Source organism: Dendrobium catenatum, unplaced genomic scaffold (assembly GCF_001605985.2).
Source record: "Dendrobium catenatum unplaced genomic scaffold, ASM160598v2 fragScaff_scaffold_817, whole genome shotgun sequence".
NCBI lineage: Eukaryota > Viridiplantae > Streptophyta > Magnoliopsida > Asparagales > Orchidaceae > Dendrobium > Dendrobium catenatum.
This window is the reverse complement of record NW_021319279.1, coordinates 348,306-365,550: the sequence shown is the minus strand read 5'-3', so window position 1 is coordinate 365,550 and position 17,245 is coordinate 348,306. Positions and strand designations below refer to the sequence as shown.

At 34.7% G+C, this 17,245-nt stretch overlaps 1 protein-coding gene across 1 annotated transcript; it reads right to left on the bottom strand.

The window, feature by feature from the left end:
• Nucleotides 1-8,327: 8,327 nt before the first annotated feature.
• LOC110109577 (TOM1-like protein 6) lies at nt 8,328-14,136 on the bottom strand. The gene is made up of 10 exons (XM_020840721.2): nt 14,028-14,136; nt 12,845-13,011; nt 12,676-12,754; nt 12,269-12,367; nt 11,564-11,677; nt 10,814-10,941; nt 10,575-10,656; nt 10,131-10,216; nt 9,597-9,770; nt 8,328-9,505 (listed from the first exon to the last, which is right to left on the bottom strand). The coding sequence occupies exons 2-10, from the start codon at nt 12,982-12,984 to the stop codon at nt 8,701-8,703; spliced, it is 1,707 nt and encodes a 568-aa protein (XP_020696380.1). The 5' UTR covers nt 12,985-13,011; nt 14,028-14,136; the 3' UTR covers nt 8,328-8,700.
• Between the last annotated feature and the right edge of the window lie 3,109 nt (nt 14,137-17,245).

Genomic DNA, 17,245 nt, shown 5'->3' with positions numbered 1-17,245 from the left:
AAGAACTCACAACAATCTCCCATAAGATTGGGGGCATTTTAAATATTTATTCAGGTCGATATCACGCCGCATGCTGAAATCCCCTAATAAATATTTAAACTCGAAATACAAGATTTATATGAAATCTCTCTGTGAGATAGGGGCATTTTAAATATTTATTTGGGTTGACATCGTGCTATACGCCGAGATCCCCAAATAAATATTTAAAATTTTAAAATTCTAAATTTATTCTATTTTAGAATGACCCTTTGAAGCAGGGGGCATTTTAAATATTTATTCGGGTCGACATAGCGCTGCATGCCGACATCCCCAAATAAATATTTAAAATTATCAATGCAAATATTCTCTTAAGGAAGATACAATGAATTCTTTTCAAAGTATATACAAGTGATCTTCAAAAGGTTTAAGACTCCGTCTTCTCCAATTTACCAAGATTCAAAAGTCAGGAAAGAGACTTTTGTAACTACACACTCCAACAAATTGAGTCAGAAAAGCTTGAAGTCTTTCGACAGCCTAAAGCTTAAGGTTCGAATGGGTGTAAAAGGTCAAATCCAACACGCCCAAATATGGCCGGATCGCTGACATTTCTGTTTACTCAATACGCCATAAGAACGACCGTAGTAGCGGAACCCCCACTTTGTTAACCCGTTAGTAGGGACTGTAGGAAGAACGAAGGCTAATTTGACTCGACAAGTTCAAGTGATTGTAGTCTACTAAATTCTCCTAATTGACTGGAGAATCAAAATTCCAGTGGGAAGAAGGAAATGTCACGAGCAAGTACTAAATGTGCGTGGGCTCCAAAATCCTCAACCACAAAGGAGAACTCTAAATCTACCAACTTCAGTGAAATCAGTATTGGGAAGCACATTTTCCATGGCTCAAGTCTGAAGCCTATATGGGTGTAGAAGGTCGGATCCAACAAGCCCGAATATGGCCGGATCGCTGGCAGCTCCATCTACTCAACAAGTCATAAGAAAAGCCGTAGTAGAGGAACCCCCATCTCAGCAACCAGAGGACGAAGAGCTATCAAATCCTAGCTCTCCTGATCTAATGAACTCAAGTGACTCAGATTAAATTCTCCTGAAATGGTTAAGGATTAAGATACTACCTACATTTGATAGTATCGACCAAATTCAAAACTTACAAATCCTTCAACAAATCCGTAAAGCACAAAACGATGATCAAAGGAATTTTTCTTCAACAAGTCCATCAAAGCACAAAGCAAAGGACCGAAGAAAATTATCCCAAAGTTCACACAAAGCCTAAGGCTGAACTAAGAGGATTCTGTCATCAACAAGTTCGTTATGCACAAAGCTCTGGACCGATGACTTTTCGCCATCGACCTAATATAAACCTAAGGGTTTAGGTCACCGGTAACCACTCCTTCAACAAGCCCGCCCAAAAAAAAGCATAGGGCCAAAGGTACAAAACCGCCTGACAAGTCAATAAATACAAATTTGGTAATTCTTCATCAATGTCCGCAGCACAAAGCACAGGACAAATGAATCAAAATCTCAGCACTCAAACCAAAGCTACGAAAAGAGTACTCTGGATGACATCTACAAATGTTCCTATAGACTGGGGGCATTTTAAATATTTATTTGGGTCGACATCGTGCCGTATGCCGAGATTCCCAAATAAATATTTAAAATTTTGCCAAGAATCAACCAGATGATGAAAGAATCTTGAGCATATACGGAAATGATACAAACTAAAGTAACCATGATGATTAAAGAGAACAAATGTTGGTGATAAACCAGTATGTCAATCATTTATTGATACATCCAAAAGATCTATGGAGAAAGAAGACTTTAGTATGACATCCAAACAAAATTTTGGAGATCCATTAAAAGAAAATGAAAATCTTAGCGTGACATCCAGGCAAATTCTTGGAGATCCACTAAATGAAATCCCTAGTGTGACATCTAGAATAAATATCTAGAGATCCCCACAGGGTCAATCAGTATACAACAAACGTGGTTCGTCTGGACGCGTACCACATTTGTTGGGGGGCATTTGTTGACCGTAATACTAGTGTCGGGATCCAGTCGACCGCGCAAGGTGGGTTACAAAAGCGAAAGAGCTCGAAATCGCGCAAAAATTCACCCGACGCGTATCGACCGAAAATCCAAAATCGTCGAGATGACCTCCGTTCGCAAAACGGACAGCGCCGATGCGTCCGGAGCAACGAAAACAGCTAAGATCGACACCCATATTGGTGGGGTTGCCGGTCGGAGAAAAATTAAATTTTGGGCGCGCGAATCGAGACGACGACTTGTGCGAGCGGCGACGCAACGACCCACTCGATGCTAGATTAAAAAAATTTATTTTTATTGTGCAATTTAATTAAAAAAAATTTAGAAAGAGAGGGAGAGAAAGAGAGATTTTAAATAAAAGAGAATTTTTCTTTAAATAAAAAACTCAAAAAATACCCTAAAATACCCCTCACTTAAACCCTCACACTCTCATATTCTCTCAACTGACCCCCCTCCTCATTTCACGATCATTTTCACGCCTAAGGAGCCGCCTCCCTCTCCCTCACGCGATTCCAACCGCCGGCCTCCTCCCTCCAAGCTTCTCCAAGGTAAATTTCTTCCTCTTTTCTTCTTCTTCTTCTTCTTCCTCCATTATTCTTCACTTCTTCTTCTTCTTCTTCTTCTTCTTCCTTCCCTCTTCTTTTTCTTCCCCATTTTCTCACTTCTTTCTTCATCCCTCCATATTTACTTTCATTTTCTTCCATTTTTTTTCTTCCCCTCTCTTCTCCTTCCTCTCCTTCATCTTCATCTTCGTCCTCCACCACAATCTCAACAAACCTACAAAAACCTTAACCCTAATCTTTTTTTTTCTTCATATCCACTCACCAAACCACCCACTTCCCTTCACAAAAAATGTTCCTACACATATCCTACACCCACCCAATAAAAAAAAATTCATCATCCCTCATTTTCTCTCTCTAACCTAGAGAGAAAAATTTTCTCTCTCTAGAATGAGAGTGAAATATCATCATGAATGGCTCTATCTTCACCCCAAGCATCTCTCCTCTCCACCATGCCTCCAAATTTCTTCCCTAGAGAGAGAAAAAAAATTTTCCCTTCTCTCTCCAAAAATTAGGGAAAGAGAGATTTTCTCTCTTTAATCTCACTCTCTCAATCTCCTACACACCCTAAGCCTCTTCCATAAAAAAACCCATCAAATCCTCTCTTTCCCTCTCTTTCTCTCTCTAGAAAGAGAGGTCTCTTCCTTTTTTTCTCTCTCTACACTTTGTTTTAAATAAAAGAAAAGCATAAATGATTAATTAAATTGCACAAATATTTAAAAAAAAAATTAAATTGTGCATCGCAGGTCTCCCACCGTCGCTGCCATCCGTCGACGCCGTCTCGATTGCTGCACACCCAAGGTAAAAAGTCTGACACTAGTATTTTACATTTCTATGCATGAAATAAGTACTCGTGACCGCTTTTTTTTGCGGGCGAGGAAATTTAAGTACCCGTGACGCTCTAAGCAAGTGGAAAAATTCGTATGCATGAAATTTAAGTACCAGTGATCGCTTTTTTTAGCGGGCGGGGAAATTTTTTTATTTGTAGAAAAATTGTTTAATTAAGTACTCGTTACTGCTTTTAGGCGGGGAAAATGTTATACTTTAAATGTGCTCAAAGACCCCGTGACCGCTTTTGTTAGCGAGCGGGGATTGGAACTGCGGTCGCGTTTTCACCCGACACCTACCTTGACTGTCTTTCTTGGCAGGCAGGGAAGCCTTACACACTCCGATGCAGCCCCCTACACGGGGACGATGCTGGAGTGCTGCCAAAATTTTCAGCAAAACCTATAACTTAGAAAATTTAGAAAAAAAAAAATTTAAAATCCACTTAAAAGTTTTAAGTTAACAAAAAAAATAAAATATACGACACCCTAATTTTTTGAGAGAGAAAGAGAGGACCTGGGAGCAGAGTTTTTTGGGTTGTTAAAAACAACCTTTTCAATTTCTTCAACCAAAATCAAGAGAATCAAAGCAGCTTTAAACAGTCAAGAATAACATTACTAGCAGGAATATTAAAAGAAGTAGAATTAGCCGGAATAGGAGAATTAAAAATATATTTAAAATGATTTATAAAAGTATTTGCAATATCAATAGGGTCCGTAACAATCCCTTGAAAAGAAGAAATATCATGAATCTTATTATAATTATGCCTGCATCTGATTTTTGAATAAAGAAACCCTAAATCATCTTCTCCATAGGTCATCCATTTTTGTTTAGCCCTCTGAGATATCCAAGAAGACCAAAGAGAAAGATGATCTTTAAAAAGGGAATTCATATTAATAATAGCTAAATTAAGATTTTAATTAAGCGGATCCTTCTAAATAAGACTACATAAATCACTTTGCTGCTTCTTATGATTCTCAATAAAAGAGGAAAGATGCTTAGAGGAAGCCCAATCTTGCCACTTAATTAAATCTTTAAGTAACTGAAGCTTATTATAAAGGTTATTGATAGGATTACCAACAAATGTTTTAGAAAAAACCTCAATAAGCAACTCCCAGAAACCAGCTATTTTTCACCAATAATTTTTGAACATAAATCTAATTAGTAGAAGAACAATTATTGTTACAACAATAAGAGCAGAATGATCCAAGCAGAAAGGGTTATCAATAACATAATAAGAAGGATACGCATTCAAGCAAGAATTATTAACAAAAATCCTATCTAATTTAATATGAATCGGGTTATTACTCTACTGATTGAACTAAGTATAAAAATTACCAATATACAAAAGCTCCAAAATCCCAGAAAAAATACAATGATTTGAGGCTCCCAAATTATTATAAGAAATAGAATTATCACCAGATTTTTCATTGGCAAAAAGACATCAATTAAAATTACCCAGCAAAATCACAGTGCAGTAATATTAGAAGAGATGAAGAATATCAATCCAAATATTAACTTTATATGCATCCGAATTAGACGCATAGATAGCCGTAATAAAAAAGGAATCAAAACCAAACTTGATAACCCCATGAATAAGATGATTAGTAATGAAAATAGAATTAAAAAAAATATACAAGAAGTATTCCACTTTAACCCAACTCTACCAGCCATAGAAAAACTAAAATTATTACAACTACCTTTTTGTTGAAAGATTCTGTGTATAGCATCAAACCAAAAATTACCAACAAGATCAATATTAATTTTAGCTTCAAGAATACAACAAAAATCAACCTTAAACTTATTAACAAGATCAACATAAGCCTTAACTTTATCTAAACCGTTAAAGCCTCTCACATTCCAGGAAATAATATTAGGCAAAGACATTAATGTTTAATATTCATATTAGAGGCCTTCATGGCAACTTTAGATCTAGTAAACTTACTAGTAGTAATAGAAATTTTAAAATCAGACTGCTCCGAAATAGAAATAACAATGAAGAGACCCCCTATAAAGAATTATTCGCATCCACAGAAGTATCATTATTGAGGGAATCCAACACATGAAACTTATTATGATAATTAGAAAAATCGAAAGAAGATTTTGACATAAAAAATCTTTTCGCATTGTAGGAAATCCTAAGAATAGTATAAACAATTAAATTATTATTTAAATTGAGATTAGTATTAATCTCTTTAGTAGGAAAATTTAAATTAGGTGTTGTCTCATTAGAAGAAGAGACTACCATACTTTCAGAATTTTCCACAGAATTATCCACAACCTTCATATTTTCATAAGCAAGAATCAAATTCTTCTGAGACGAATTAGTATTATGCATATCATTAATAGAAACCTCTTTAGATTTTAATAAAGAATCATAAAGTAATGAAGGATCAGATAAATTCTGATCTTTCTTTTGAACCAATAAATTTTGAGGTTATTTAAATGAAGATCTTACAGAACCTGAAGTAACATTCCAAACCTTCCTGCTTTTACTTCTCCCCCTAATAGGTTTCTTAAAATCAACCGGCTTTTCACTAGCTTCTTGCGGCTGGGAAGGGTACAACGTTGAGGGATGAACAATTGATCCACAACCTTTACAAGGAGTGGGCTTCCAATCATAAACAACTTTAAGAGGAAAAATATTTACAGCAATAGAGATATTAACTTCATCAAGAAGGCTTGAGTCCTTAGAAACTAAAATACAAACTCTCGCAAAAGTGAGTCTAGTTTGCTCTGTTATTAAAGAATCAACAACAATTGGAACCCCAATCAGACTAGCAATTTTTTAACTGCCTTCCGGCGTCCAGCAAACTAACGGCATATCAAGAAATTTGACCCATAAAGTAATGGACATAAACTCTTCATGTTTTAGACGAAAAAAGAGGTGAATGTTTCTGGATAATAAATGATTTTTCCAAAGAAAAACTAAGGGCCACCTGACCAAACAAGCTCATAATATTCCAGACAAGAAAAATTCATCCGAAAGAAACCCTCATTCAAAGCAAAAAGAGTAAAACCATCTTTCAATTTCCAAACTTTTTGCATGACAGGTTTTAAAGCTTCAAAGTAAGACCTCTTACCCAACGAGTACCCTACCAGCATTAGGCCCAATTTTTCAGAAGCTACAGTGACATCACCTTCAGAGAAAGAAGCAAGATTATTAGAAGAAGGCAAAAAAGAAACTGAAAAAGGTTTGGATGCAGATTGACTAGATGTCAATAATCCATTCCACACTTTCATTCCCGACGGGAAAGCACCCAAAACCATACAAGGATGCAAATCTGATTTTAGAGGAGGAAAATAAGACAAAATCCATGATTCAACACAAGAAAAAAAAAGAGATAAAAAAACTAACAACAAAAAACCCTAAAAAAATCCACTAAGGTGGAAGAAAACAAAAACTGAGCGAAAAACAGCTTAGGGAAACCAAGAAACCCTCATCGAGATAAGGACGGGGGTGCTGTCGAGGCTCCGCTGTCAAGAAACCCTCCGGAAGGAACTTGAAGTGGGGAGTCCGTTTAACGTAGCTGGAAACCACCGCTTCTCCACTGAAGTATTTATCATAGTAATTTCTTTAAGTATTATCATAAAATGTCATTACTGCATGTTCCCACATGAAGTTTCCTGAAGAATTTTCAAAGTCACACAAGTTCTTTTGTAGCTAAATTAATAGTCACATAATCAGCCACCACTGTAGATTGAGCCACACTCCTTTATTTATTATCATTTTTTAATAATTTTCCAAGGCATTGTACCTCTCCACGAAAGATGAATATAAACTAGAAGTAGCTAAATTAAAAGCCACTTATTTAGCCTTCATTGTAGATTGAGGCACCCACTCTTATTTTTTACTTATTGAAGAGTTGCACTTCCATCAAGCATGAAAATAAAACTAGAAGTAGTTTTTCTAGCATAAACACATCCTTGGAAAGTATTTGAAAAACCAATCTGTTGAAGTTCATTGTCTTTATATGTTAGAGCATAAGACTTGGTTTAGTAGAATACTCTCTTTACACCATCCTGATAATATTTTTCAGAGGATTTGACTGAAATTTACTAAGAATTCTCCATTGCATGGGAAAGATCTGATGCACTTTACAGCATACATTGTTGATCCCATGCGTCTAATTTGTGACTACTTATTTAATGGTAACGAACTCATTTTGATGAGCTTATTTATGATTTTATTTAAGTGTGACACAATCATGCAGCAAGATGAACTATAGGAGACCTTCAATACTTGCAGGACTATATAATTTAGCTCTAAAACTATGTGGAATGTAAAGCACAGAGATTTCAAGCTTCAATAATTTGTCTTGTTTATTTATTTTATTTAAAGACGAATTGAAGAAAAATTGGTCACTTGTCCCAAAATGCATTAACATGCTATCAATATTTACTTTTTTATGACGTACTATAAATATATTTGATGACATATTAGGATCATAATAGAATAATAGAATAATTTACTATGTTAAATTAGCATTTATGTGCTTGCTACCAACTTGCTGATTTGTTGATTGTTTTAGAAAATGAACCATATTTTAGGTTGTGTAAGATCTTTGAAAAAGCTAAAAGTGTTTAATTCTTCCTGAGCATCAAATTATATGAAAGTGTTGCCATTGGAAAATCTTTAAGAAAGCGTGAGGTGTTCAATTCTTCTTCTGGAACCGCAAAGTGTCATTCTTAAGTTCAATTCTTGAGCTTCAATTGCGGCCGTAAGAAACTCCAGAGTTTCTTGTTCTATAATTTAACAAAGCATTCTAAATTTAAAGAGATTTTTGGTCAATTAATGGAAGTTAAAAAAATAAAGAAGTAAAAAACATTTAAATGAAAGAATAATGGATATTTTATAATAGATTTCTTTAAATAAGGTTTTTTATTATATAATAAGGTTATTTATGTGGCATTTCATAGGTGGAATTGATTATGTATCGGATATAGGTGGATTTTCTGTTGATAGTGCACTACTTCACCTTTCTACTATTTTGATTAACAGGGGGTCTTCTTTCTGACCATCCATGCGATTACAAAAATTAAAGAACAATTCCAAAAATAGAACATTTTACAATAAATGGAGGAAGGGTTGCAAGTTTCAAACGAGCTTTTACATCATTTTATAAAAAAAAAATTAAAAACTCAGTCGCAAGAACACTATACTATCAGTGATTGCTGAGAAAAGGAAAGAAGCATTTACATCTTATGCTATGCACACACGCACACCATGGAAATCCGTTTGTATGGCTGGTATAATGCAACACAGAGTCATGATCTTATCAGTTTACACTTGCCATGCCTTGCCCAGAAAATCCCCAAAGACTTGACGCATTTCTTGATTTCAGACTCCCATCAGAATTTCTCAACTTTATCAGATCCTCAAATAGATTGTCAGGCATGTATGGCTTTGGAGCAGTAGAAGGTTCTGTCAGCTTTAGATTGGCATTTAAGTTGGTTTCTTTGGACCTAAATAACTTGAGATTCTGGGGTGCTTTGGAATCCTGCGCAGTTACATTAGATGCATAAGAACTAAGAGGCAAGCTATACTGAGATTCTGCATACTGGTTCTGAGTGTATGTTGTTGATAGAAAGGGATTCAAACTCGCTTCAGGAGAAGTCCATGATGTAGCTAGATAATCAGTTGGATACTGTGGTAATGGTTGAGGAAAAACTGGACTTTTCTGCGTCAGTTGCACTACATCAGGTTCAGCCCATGGTGCGATGTAACTGTTAGAGGTAGTATATGCTTTGTTTGACATGAGAGATTGAGGATAGTTATGATACTCTACATTAATATGAGAACTGGAGAATTGATTTTGATTCTGGTTAGATTGAGGGGGTGGTGGTGGTGGCACTGGTTCTGTTTGAGGAGATTGGTTTTCTGATAAAGTGAGACTTAAGAGATCAATCATGTCTACTTCATTCTTGGAAGAATCAGTTTGTCCTGGGGGATCAAATACAATTAGTGCATTGCTAGATATAGACGATGAGCCTTCAGCAGCACTTGTAAGTGATAGTGTAGTCTTTATTTCATTCTTGTTTGGTGAGACCTCTTGCTCTTCAGTTGGTTTTAACACAGAATTCCTGCATAGATAGAATCATGTTTGTCATCATTGTAATCTACAATTAAGGCCTTACAAGTGAGTAGAAATTGTCCAGGAGTAGGTAAACCTACCTATTCGCTAAATGTGAAAATCCATCTTCTTCATCCTCTCTATCATCAGATTGTTCAATCATTGCAGGATCAAGTAGAGTAGGGGCACTTGGTCTTGTCAGTGCATCATGTTTTGAAATTAAAATTTGTAGATTATCATTCATTACAAGAGCTTCGCCCAAGAGGCTGTCATTCCTGAGAATATTTAACAAAATGAATGAAGGTTAGTTACAGATTTTTTAGAGTGATTGGTCCAAGACAATGATTCAGCAACATTTGCCCATACTTCAAAAGAATAATTGATGTAGAGTTCCATAGTCAACTTTTTCCTATCATAGGATAACTTATAAGCTTTCTCATTGTCCTTAGATTTTTTTTCCTTTTACTCTCAAATTTCTCCGAACTTTCAGTAATCGTTCTTCTATCCATTGTTTCCACTATTTATCTAACCTTCCTAGTCGAAGTCTATAAATTTCATATAGTAAAAAATCTAATATAAATAAGTCAAGGGCTATTTGTAAGGTTAAAAAAATATTATCATTAAAATGATCTTACTCAGTTGTGTTAATCAGCCGCATGAGCTTCTTCTGGTTTAAACGACACTGGTTGGCAAGATCTATGAGAACTTCATCTTTGATTGTCTGTGATACAATAAAAATATTTTGAGTGCTTCAGAAGCTGGAACGCAAATAAAATGAAGAAAAAAGTTGGGAAAATATTAATAAGACTCTGGACGTAATGCAGGCATAAAGCAAACATATTATTATTTTGATATTGAGCAGCATTTGACACATGGACTAAGATGCAATCTTAAATAAGCTTTAATATGAATTGGATAGCAAAAGTCAAAGTAAAACAAAATTCCTATTGCTTTAGAAGTCTAAAATCCCTTGTTTTCTTAATTTCAGGGAAACTAAGTACTATGAAGACCTCAAATATCAAAATCCTTATATTCTAGGGCATAAATGAATAAGTAATTAATACAAAAAAATCACATACCGATTGATCTTTTGGGTTGACAGCCTGCAGCATATTATTGAGCAAGTCCATAACATTTTGTATATTAGCCAAATCTGAGAAGCTGAAGACACAATAATGGATGATGAAATAAGAACAGTTAAAATAAATGTTGGATAGCAAACAAACATCTAATTGTAGATGCCTGAGAGTGTATTAGAAAACAAAGAAAAAAGGAAATCATACAGAAAGCACATTGATTAAATAACCTGGAATCATACCTTTCAGATGCCATTACTTCATCAAGTCTTTCAACAGAATCGCTGGGCATTCCATAGCCTACTTGAGGTTGATTAGTTATTGGCAGATCATCATCTCTTTGGTTCTGTGGGAACCGGAGTCCAGACCTCTGTACAGAAGATGCTCGATTGTTGTAAACGATGAATTTGTATTTTCTTTCAAAATATTTACACTTACATCAGCTGCACAATTCTAAATCCTAATGTAGAATTCCTCATTCTATTTAAATTTCTCAGCAAAATTTTATTTCAATACAGTGATATTGTTAATGATTGTAAACAAAGGATTTTGTTTAGAAATCAGATAATATCATAGATGTCTGTAGGTGTATATGCTAGAATAACTTAACAGGATGAATTGGAAAAGGATTTTTGCTCATATATTCTATTGATCATATATGTTAGTTTATGCTTGCTCTGTTCCCATTTTTGTCTCTTTGCTTATTGATTGTTCTCCTTGGAAGCACCGTGACACATAAATTTAAACAATTAGTAAACCATGCTTATAAACTTTGCTAGATAGAATCATTTGGTTGTATGAAATTAGAAGTCAATATGCTACAAACCCCTCAAATAATTTTATTTTTCACATATAAAGACAGCTGAAAATGAACTGAAAATCATTACTTTTAAAGACTAATTTTCTTTCTACAAGCAGCCAAATGGCCCTAAGATGAAGAGTGGAGCTTAGAATGGCCATTTTTTCTTGCAGCAGGTAGTGTAATTATTTACCTTGAGTTCAGCATATGTGTAGTAGTATTGTGGATACTTTCCATTTGGCCCACCAAATGTCTCTTGCCAAGATTCCAGCAGCACTAAAATTTTCTCTCTCACTTGCATATTTCTCTGTGATAAGTTAATGTTAAAATACACTAATACAGGGAAAGAAAGCAACGTAGTAAAAGGAAGAAGCCATAAATGAACAAACTGTCAATAGTTCTACATGGTGAATGAAGGATGATAATGTTATGATGAATGTTTTGAAAGTAGCTGAAACTGAAAACTTGTTTATGCTTTGTGATACTCCATGTATAGCAATAAATTTGAACATAGAAAGAAAAATGTTGGACAACAATCATTGACAACTTAGGATTTAAAGTAGGGGATCAATGAGCGCATTAAGGTTTCGTTTGGTATGACTTTTTTTACTGCTTTTTAAACCAGCTTTCTAGTAAAAAAATTTAATTTTTGTACTACCAAGCTGATTTAAGAAGCAGTAAAAAAGCCGTCTTAAACGAAGTCTAAGGCTTCATTTGGGACGGCTTTTTTATTTCTTCTTAAAACAACTTTCTTGTTTAAAAATTAAAATTTTTATATACTAGAAAGCTGTTTTACAATAAGAAAGTTGTTTCTAACGAAGCCTAAATCTATGATGTATGATAAGGCAACATCTTGTGAAAACATGATGAAGAAATTGACAAATAGCTGCAAACTTACTGTTTTTCTGACAATCTTAACTATTTCTTGCAAGATTCCAAGTTCAACAACTTGAAAATGCACAAAATCACCACAGTTCTTTATCATTGTTTCCAATAGCTGCAATGATTTAACACAGATTACTACTAAAGGAATGTGCTATAACATGCTTATTCTAAATTATGCAAAAATGATTATTGCAGTTCCATGTCAATCAACATTAAAAAAAAATAAATCAATCAGAATATTTTGATATAATTTATCTCAGAATAAGCTAAAAAATTATTAATTTTATTTTAAATTAATAATCATATATAATATTAATCTAAAAATAAATTTAACATTTTTAAAGCCTATTTTAATATAAATTATATTGGGATATCTTAGAAACATGCTTTCAAGACACATCTATTAGCTTAGAGGCTTACCGTCAAAGCAAGGAACTGAACCTTAGAGTTCTTATTTTGTAAACGCTTCTTCACAGCTTTAACAAAAGCTTTTGCCTTCCTAATATGATTAAGATTACAAGCATGAATTAGCCATACTGAGTTGCTTATTTAACAAAGGAAGAACATATAATAAAGATAAAATGCTAACCATGGATTAGAATTTACTGAGTTGCTTATTTCCATGTTCATCATCCAATTAGGACCCATAAGAAGAGAGCTCGTCGCCTTCTCCACCCTCCCCATTGGCGACGAAGACGTCGATAAGATCGACTGTAACGATGGCGCCATGTCTTCCTTCTCTCCCCCTCTTTATCTCTTCTCAGACAAAGAAAAAAGGTGTAAGAATCGTTTCAAGGAGAAGGCAGACCGAACTACTGCTTTCTACCTAATAGATATATATATATGGAATTGTGTATCGTTAGGTGTTGCGTGTTTGATACAGATTAATCAAAATGCGTAAATTTTAGCTTGTTTTAATATTTAGAAATGATCATTAAGGCGCACCATAATGCTGACTCTACACTTGAATTGGATGTGTGAGAGGGAGGAATTTTTAATATTTAGAAATTATTTTTAATTATACTTATTGATAAATTACCTTGCATTTTCTTTACCATGAGTATTATGCCATGGGAGTCAATAAAATGCGGCTTGATTTGTTAAAAAAGAAATATAGTGTAAAATGAAATTATATCTGAAAAATTTAATGTATTTTGAATGTTTTGAAATTGTTTTGATGAGTGTAAATAAAAATAGTTGAGTATTTTTTTATGGTTCGGCTTCAAGAAAAAGAATGTAATGATAGCGGTGATCGGTGGTGGCCGGTGGTACGGTGTGGGGTGGAGCCATAAATATTTATTAGAGGGGGCACAAAATTGATGTTTTTTAAATTATTATCAATCGGATGATTTTTTGCTTTTTTATTTAAATTGTTCATTGTGAATAAATATTTTTATCTTTAAAAGTATTAATATTTTAAAAATAATTTATTAAATTTTGTATTCAATTAATTTTATTAGACACAAATCTATAATTATCTTATTTCAACTTACATATTTAAGTATTAGTTAAAAAAATTATAATTCGGGTTCTATGGATACACTGTCCCCGCTAAAATCTCTTTGCTCATTTTGTCAACGAAGACATACTGCAGCTTGCTACAAGCAAACGGGCCATTGGACAAGCCTCCAATTGACTGAGAGGGAGTTTGTGCGGGCTGTTTCTGCTGAAAATATTTTTCCTAGGCCATTGTGGCATTTGCACAAACACCCTGTGGGCATAAACCTGTAGCTTGGGGTGTATGAGCTACTTGAATAGAGGAATTTGCACACCTGCAACAAGAAACTATAGCATCCCTTGCTTATATAACTTTCACACAATTTATTCCAGAATTTGCGTTCAAACCACCACAATCCTCATTAGAATCAACCAAAACATCAGACGTCCTTACGGAGAACACAATCTATTTGGGATGCTGAGGGTGTTTGCACACGTCTAGGAGAATTAATTACTTTCGAAGTCCTGACATAGCTCTACGTCCGTGCACCAACTAAATGCTGACACGTATTTAGACACTTATTTTTTGTTGACCCGAAAACCTGACCGGCTCAAGCCATGCATTTTTTTTAAATTAACGAAACCCGTGAAAACTCCAAAATATTTCAGGTGAAGAAAGAGGAGAAAAAGTTCAAAGCACCCAAATATTTCAGGTGAAGAAAGGGAGAAAAAGTTCAGAAAAATTATTAGTTCTTCTCGAACCAAGAAACCCTTATTGAGATTTTGAGCACTTGTCTACTTTGCTTGGTCATCGAGGGAGTATGAATGGGGGAGAAGTTAAAATACGGAGATTTATGGCTGCCTACAGAGTTCATCGTCGGTGAGGGTTTCTTTCAGGAGGAAAGGCGAGCAACAACTTTAATGGCAGATATCAAATGGGCAGTGATTTGGTGCGAGAGAACACAAGCCTTGCAAATATCGAAAGTTGAAGCTGTGTGATGAAGATGGAGTATCACTTTTAATACATGCTGATAAAGAAAAATGAGAAACAAGTGATGAAGACACAATGATTTTGAATGGTTTATGTGTTATTTTTTATCATTTCAAATCTTTTTTAGTTTGTATAGAGCTGTGTATAAGGGATATTTTTCAAAAAATGTCATTTTTTCTCTTAATCTTTTTTGAGCTTGTTTATATATGTGTATCAAGAAAATTATGTGTATTTTATGTATTACTATACTGCTATGCACTTATTACTGTGCATTTTCTTCATATTGTTGTGTATTATTGTATATTGTTGTGTATTGCTATGTACAGTTGTGTATTACTGTATATTATTGTGTATTGCTATGTATATCTTTGTACTGATATGTATTATTGAACAAGCTTAGTTATAAGCTTATAGCAATACACATTGTTGGATTTGTTCATATTGGAGATTTTTGAGCATGTATGTAGCTGTGTACTAAAAAAATTATGTTGGAAATGCAATTATTTTTTTAATACACATTGTGTATTATTGTGTACCAACTTAGATACATGCTTGTAGCATTACACATTGTTGGATTTGTTCATTTAATAGTTTTTTAGCTCATAATGTTAGTTTTAGTGTTCACAAAGAACGTCATAATTTGGGATTGACTCTATAGTGAAAAGTTAGAGAGAGAAGGTCTGAGAAAATTTTGAGAATTTGTGTTATTTCAAATTTTCATCTTCGCGAGAATTCCAGTAATCTCATGGTGGCGGATGTTCGCCAGCCTTTGATTGCTATGGTTCGTTCGTTCTCTTCATCTCCACCTGCTTTTGCAGACGGAAAAATCAAGCTTTGTTCAAGCTGCAAAACCTAAGCCTAAATCTGATATGCCTTTAATCATTAATGAAGGAGGTTTTTTGCCGAAGAAGGAACCTAAAGTTGTTGGTAAAGGAAAAAATGTTATGATTGAAGATAATGTTAAAATTCTTTTCAAGTATGGATTGACTCCAGTTTCATGGGGAGAATCGAATGATGTTGACTCTCCTTCTTCGAGACCGTTGATTGAAATGATTAATTCTATTAATAAAAGTTCTAACTGTATGGTCTCGGATCGATTAGTTTCCAATATTTTGGTAGGAACCAGCTCGAACGAGGAGCTTATTACAGGTGTTAAGTTGAATGACATAAATGATGAAGAATTGAGCAAGAGATCTGCTCTAAAGATGAAAGATTTACTCTCGAATTTGATGGAGGTGCGTACTTGTAATTCTTGAGATCTGGGTGATTGTGTTGATGTTCTACCTCCAGTCCCATCTCATCCTTCTGGTATTTCTCAACAAAATGCATGGAGTAAGAAGGAGAATATAAAAGTCTTTGACTTGGATTTGGGTGATTACTTATCTGAGGATGGCTCGACTGTTAGGCTTCATGTTCAAAACGAATTGGATAACTCTAAAACACTTCATAACTCTCTGGTGAGAAAAAATTTTGGAGCAGAAGCTCCTTTACCTATGATTAGCTTGGAACTAAGAAGACAATGGTCTCAATTTGGCAAGTTCCATCTTACAATGCTTTGGTATGGGATGGGTTCTTTGCTCTTTTTTTGAGCCTGAGCATTTGGAATCAGTTTTATCTAACATACCTTGGTTCATTAATGGACACATCATTAGAGTAGATAGATGGTATCATACCTTATCTTCTACCTTTCTTAAAGGTTTAACAACTCCTATTTGGATTAGGTTGCCTAACCTTCCGTTACAATGTTGGGATGAAATCAATATCTGTAGAATTGCATCTATATTTGGAAAGCCATATTTTATTGATGGGAATATGTTTCAATGGGAAAGAAGAGAGTTCGAGAGGATTTGTGTTCGTATTAAGTTGGATGCTAAATTGTCCTTAGGTGTTTGGGTGGAGGGAAGTTCTGGGAAGTTCTTTCAGAAGATAGAATATGAAAGAATTCTAAACTTTTGCTTCAATTGTGGAATGATTGGACATATCAATAAGGATTGTGTGAAGAATAGTTTGGAGGCCAAACTTGATCTGAATATACATGAGAAGATGGTCAGTCTAGATAATCCAGCTATGGTAGAAGGTACTCAGGAGAAGGTGGTAGAAGATGCCTGTATTGACAAAACAGGTTATGGTCCTTGGATGCTTATAAACCGTGGAAGAAAGAGGTTTAAAAATCCCATCTTTAAAAAGTTAAATCAACGCCAGAGGAGCTTGTTGTGTGGAGAAAATCTGAACAGATGATCTCAAAGGGAAAAGAGACTAAAGTTGTTTCTAATGTTGAACCTGTTCTAGAGCCTATCATGGATACTACTGATGTCAACCCTTCTCAGGGTGACCTTATTAAGTCTATCAAGTGCTAGAACCTGATGTGGGTAAAGCTTCTATTCCTTGCAACATTCCTATAAATGACAATAAGTTCAATGCTCTAATTGATCTGGTTGAAGAAGGAGAAATAAGTCAGACTAATCTGGAGGATGTGGTATCTTTTGAGGCGTCTGCTGATACTGGAGGCTCAAAAATCATGCCTATGAATGGGGATGCTGGTATGGGAAGTAAGGAAGGTGG

Coding starts and splice junctions, on each gene's coding strand:
- LOC110109577 (XM_020840721.2), bottom strand. CDS start 12,984: ATGGCGCCATCGTTACAGTCGATCTTATCGACGTCTTCGTCGCCAATG. Junction 10,657..10,813: donor GAAGTAATGGCATCTGAAAG/GTATGATTCCAG, acceptor TTGTGTCTTCAG/CTTCTCAGATTTGGCTAATA. Junction 10,217..10,574: donor TCAACCCAAAAGATCAATCG/GTATGTGATTTT, acceptor ATTGTATCACAG/ACAATCAAAGATGAAGTTCT.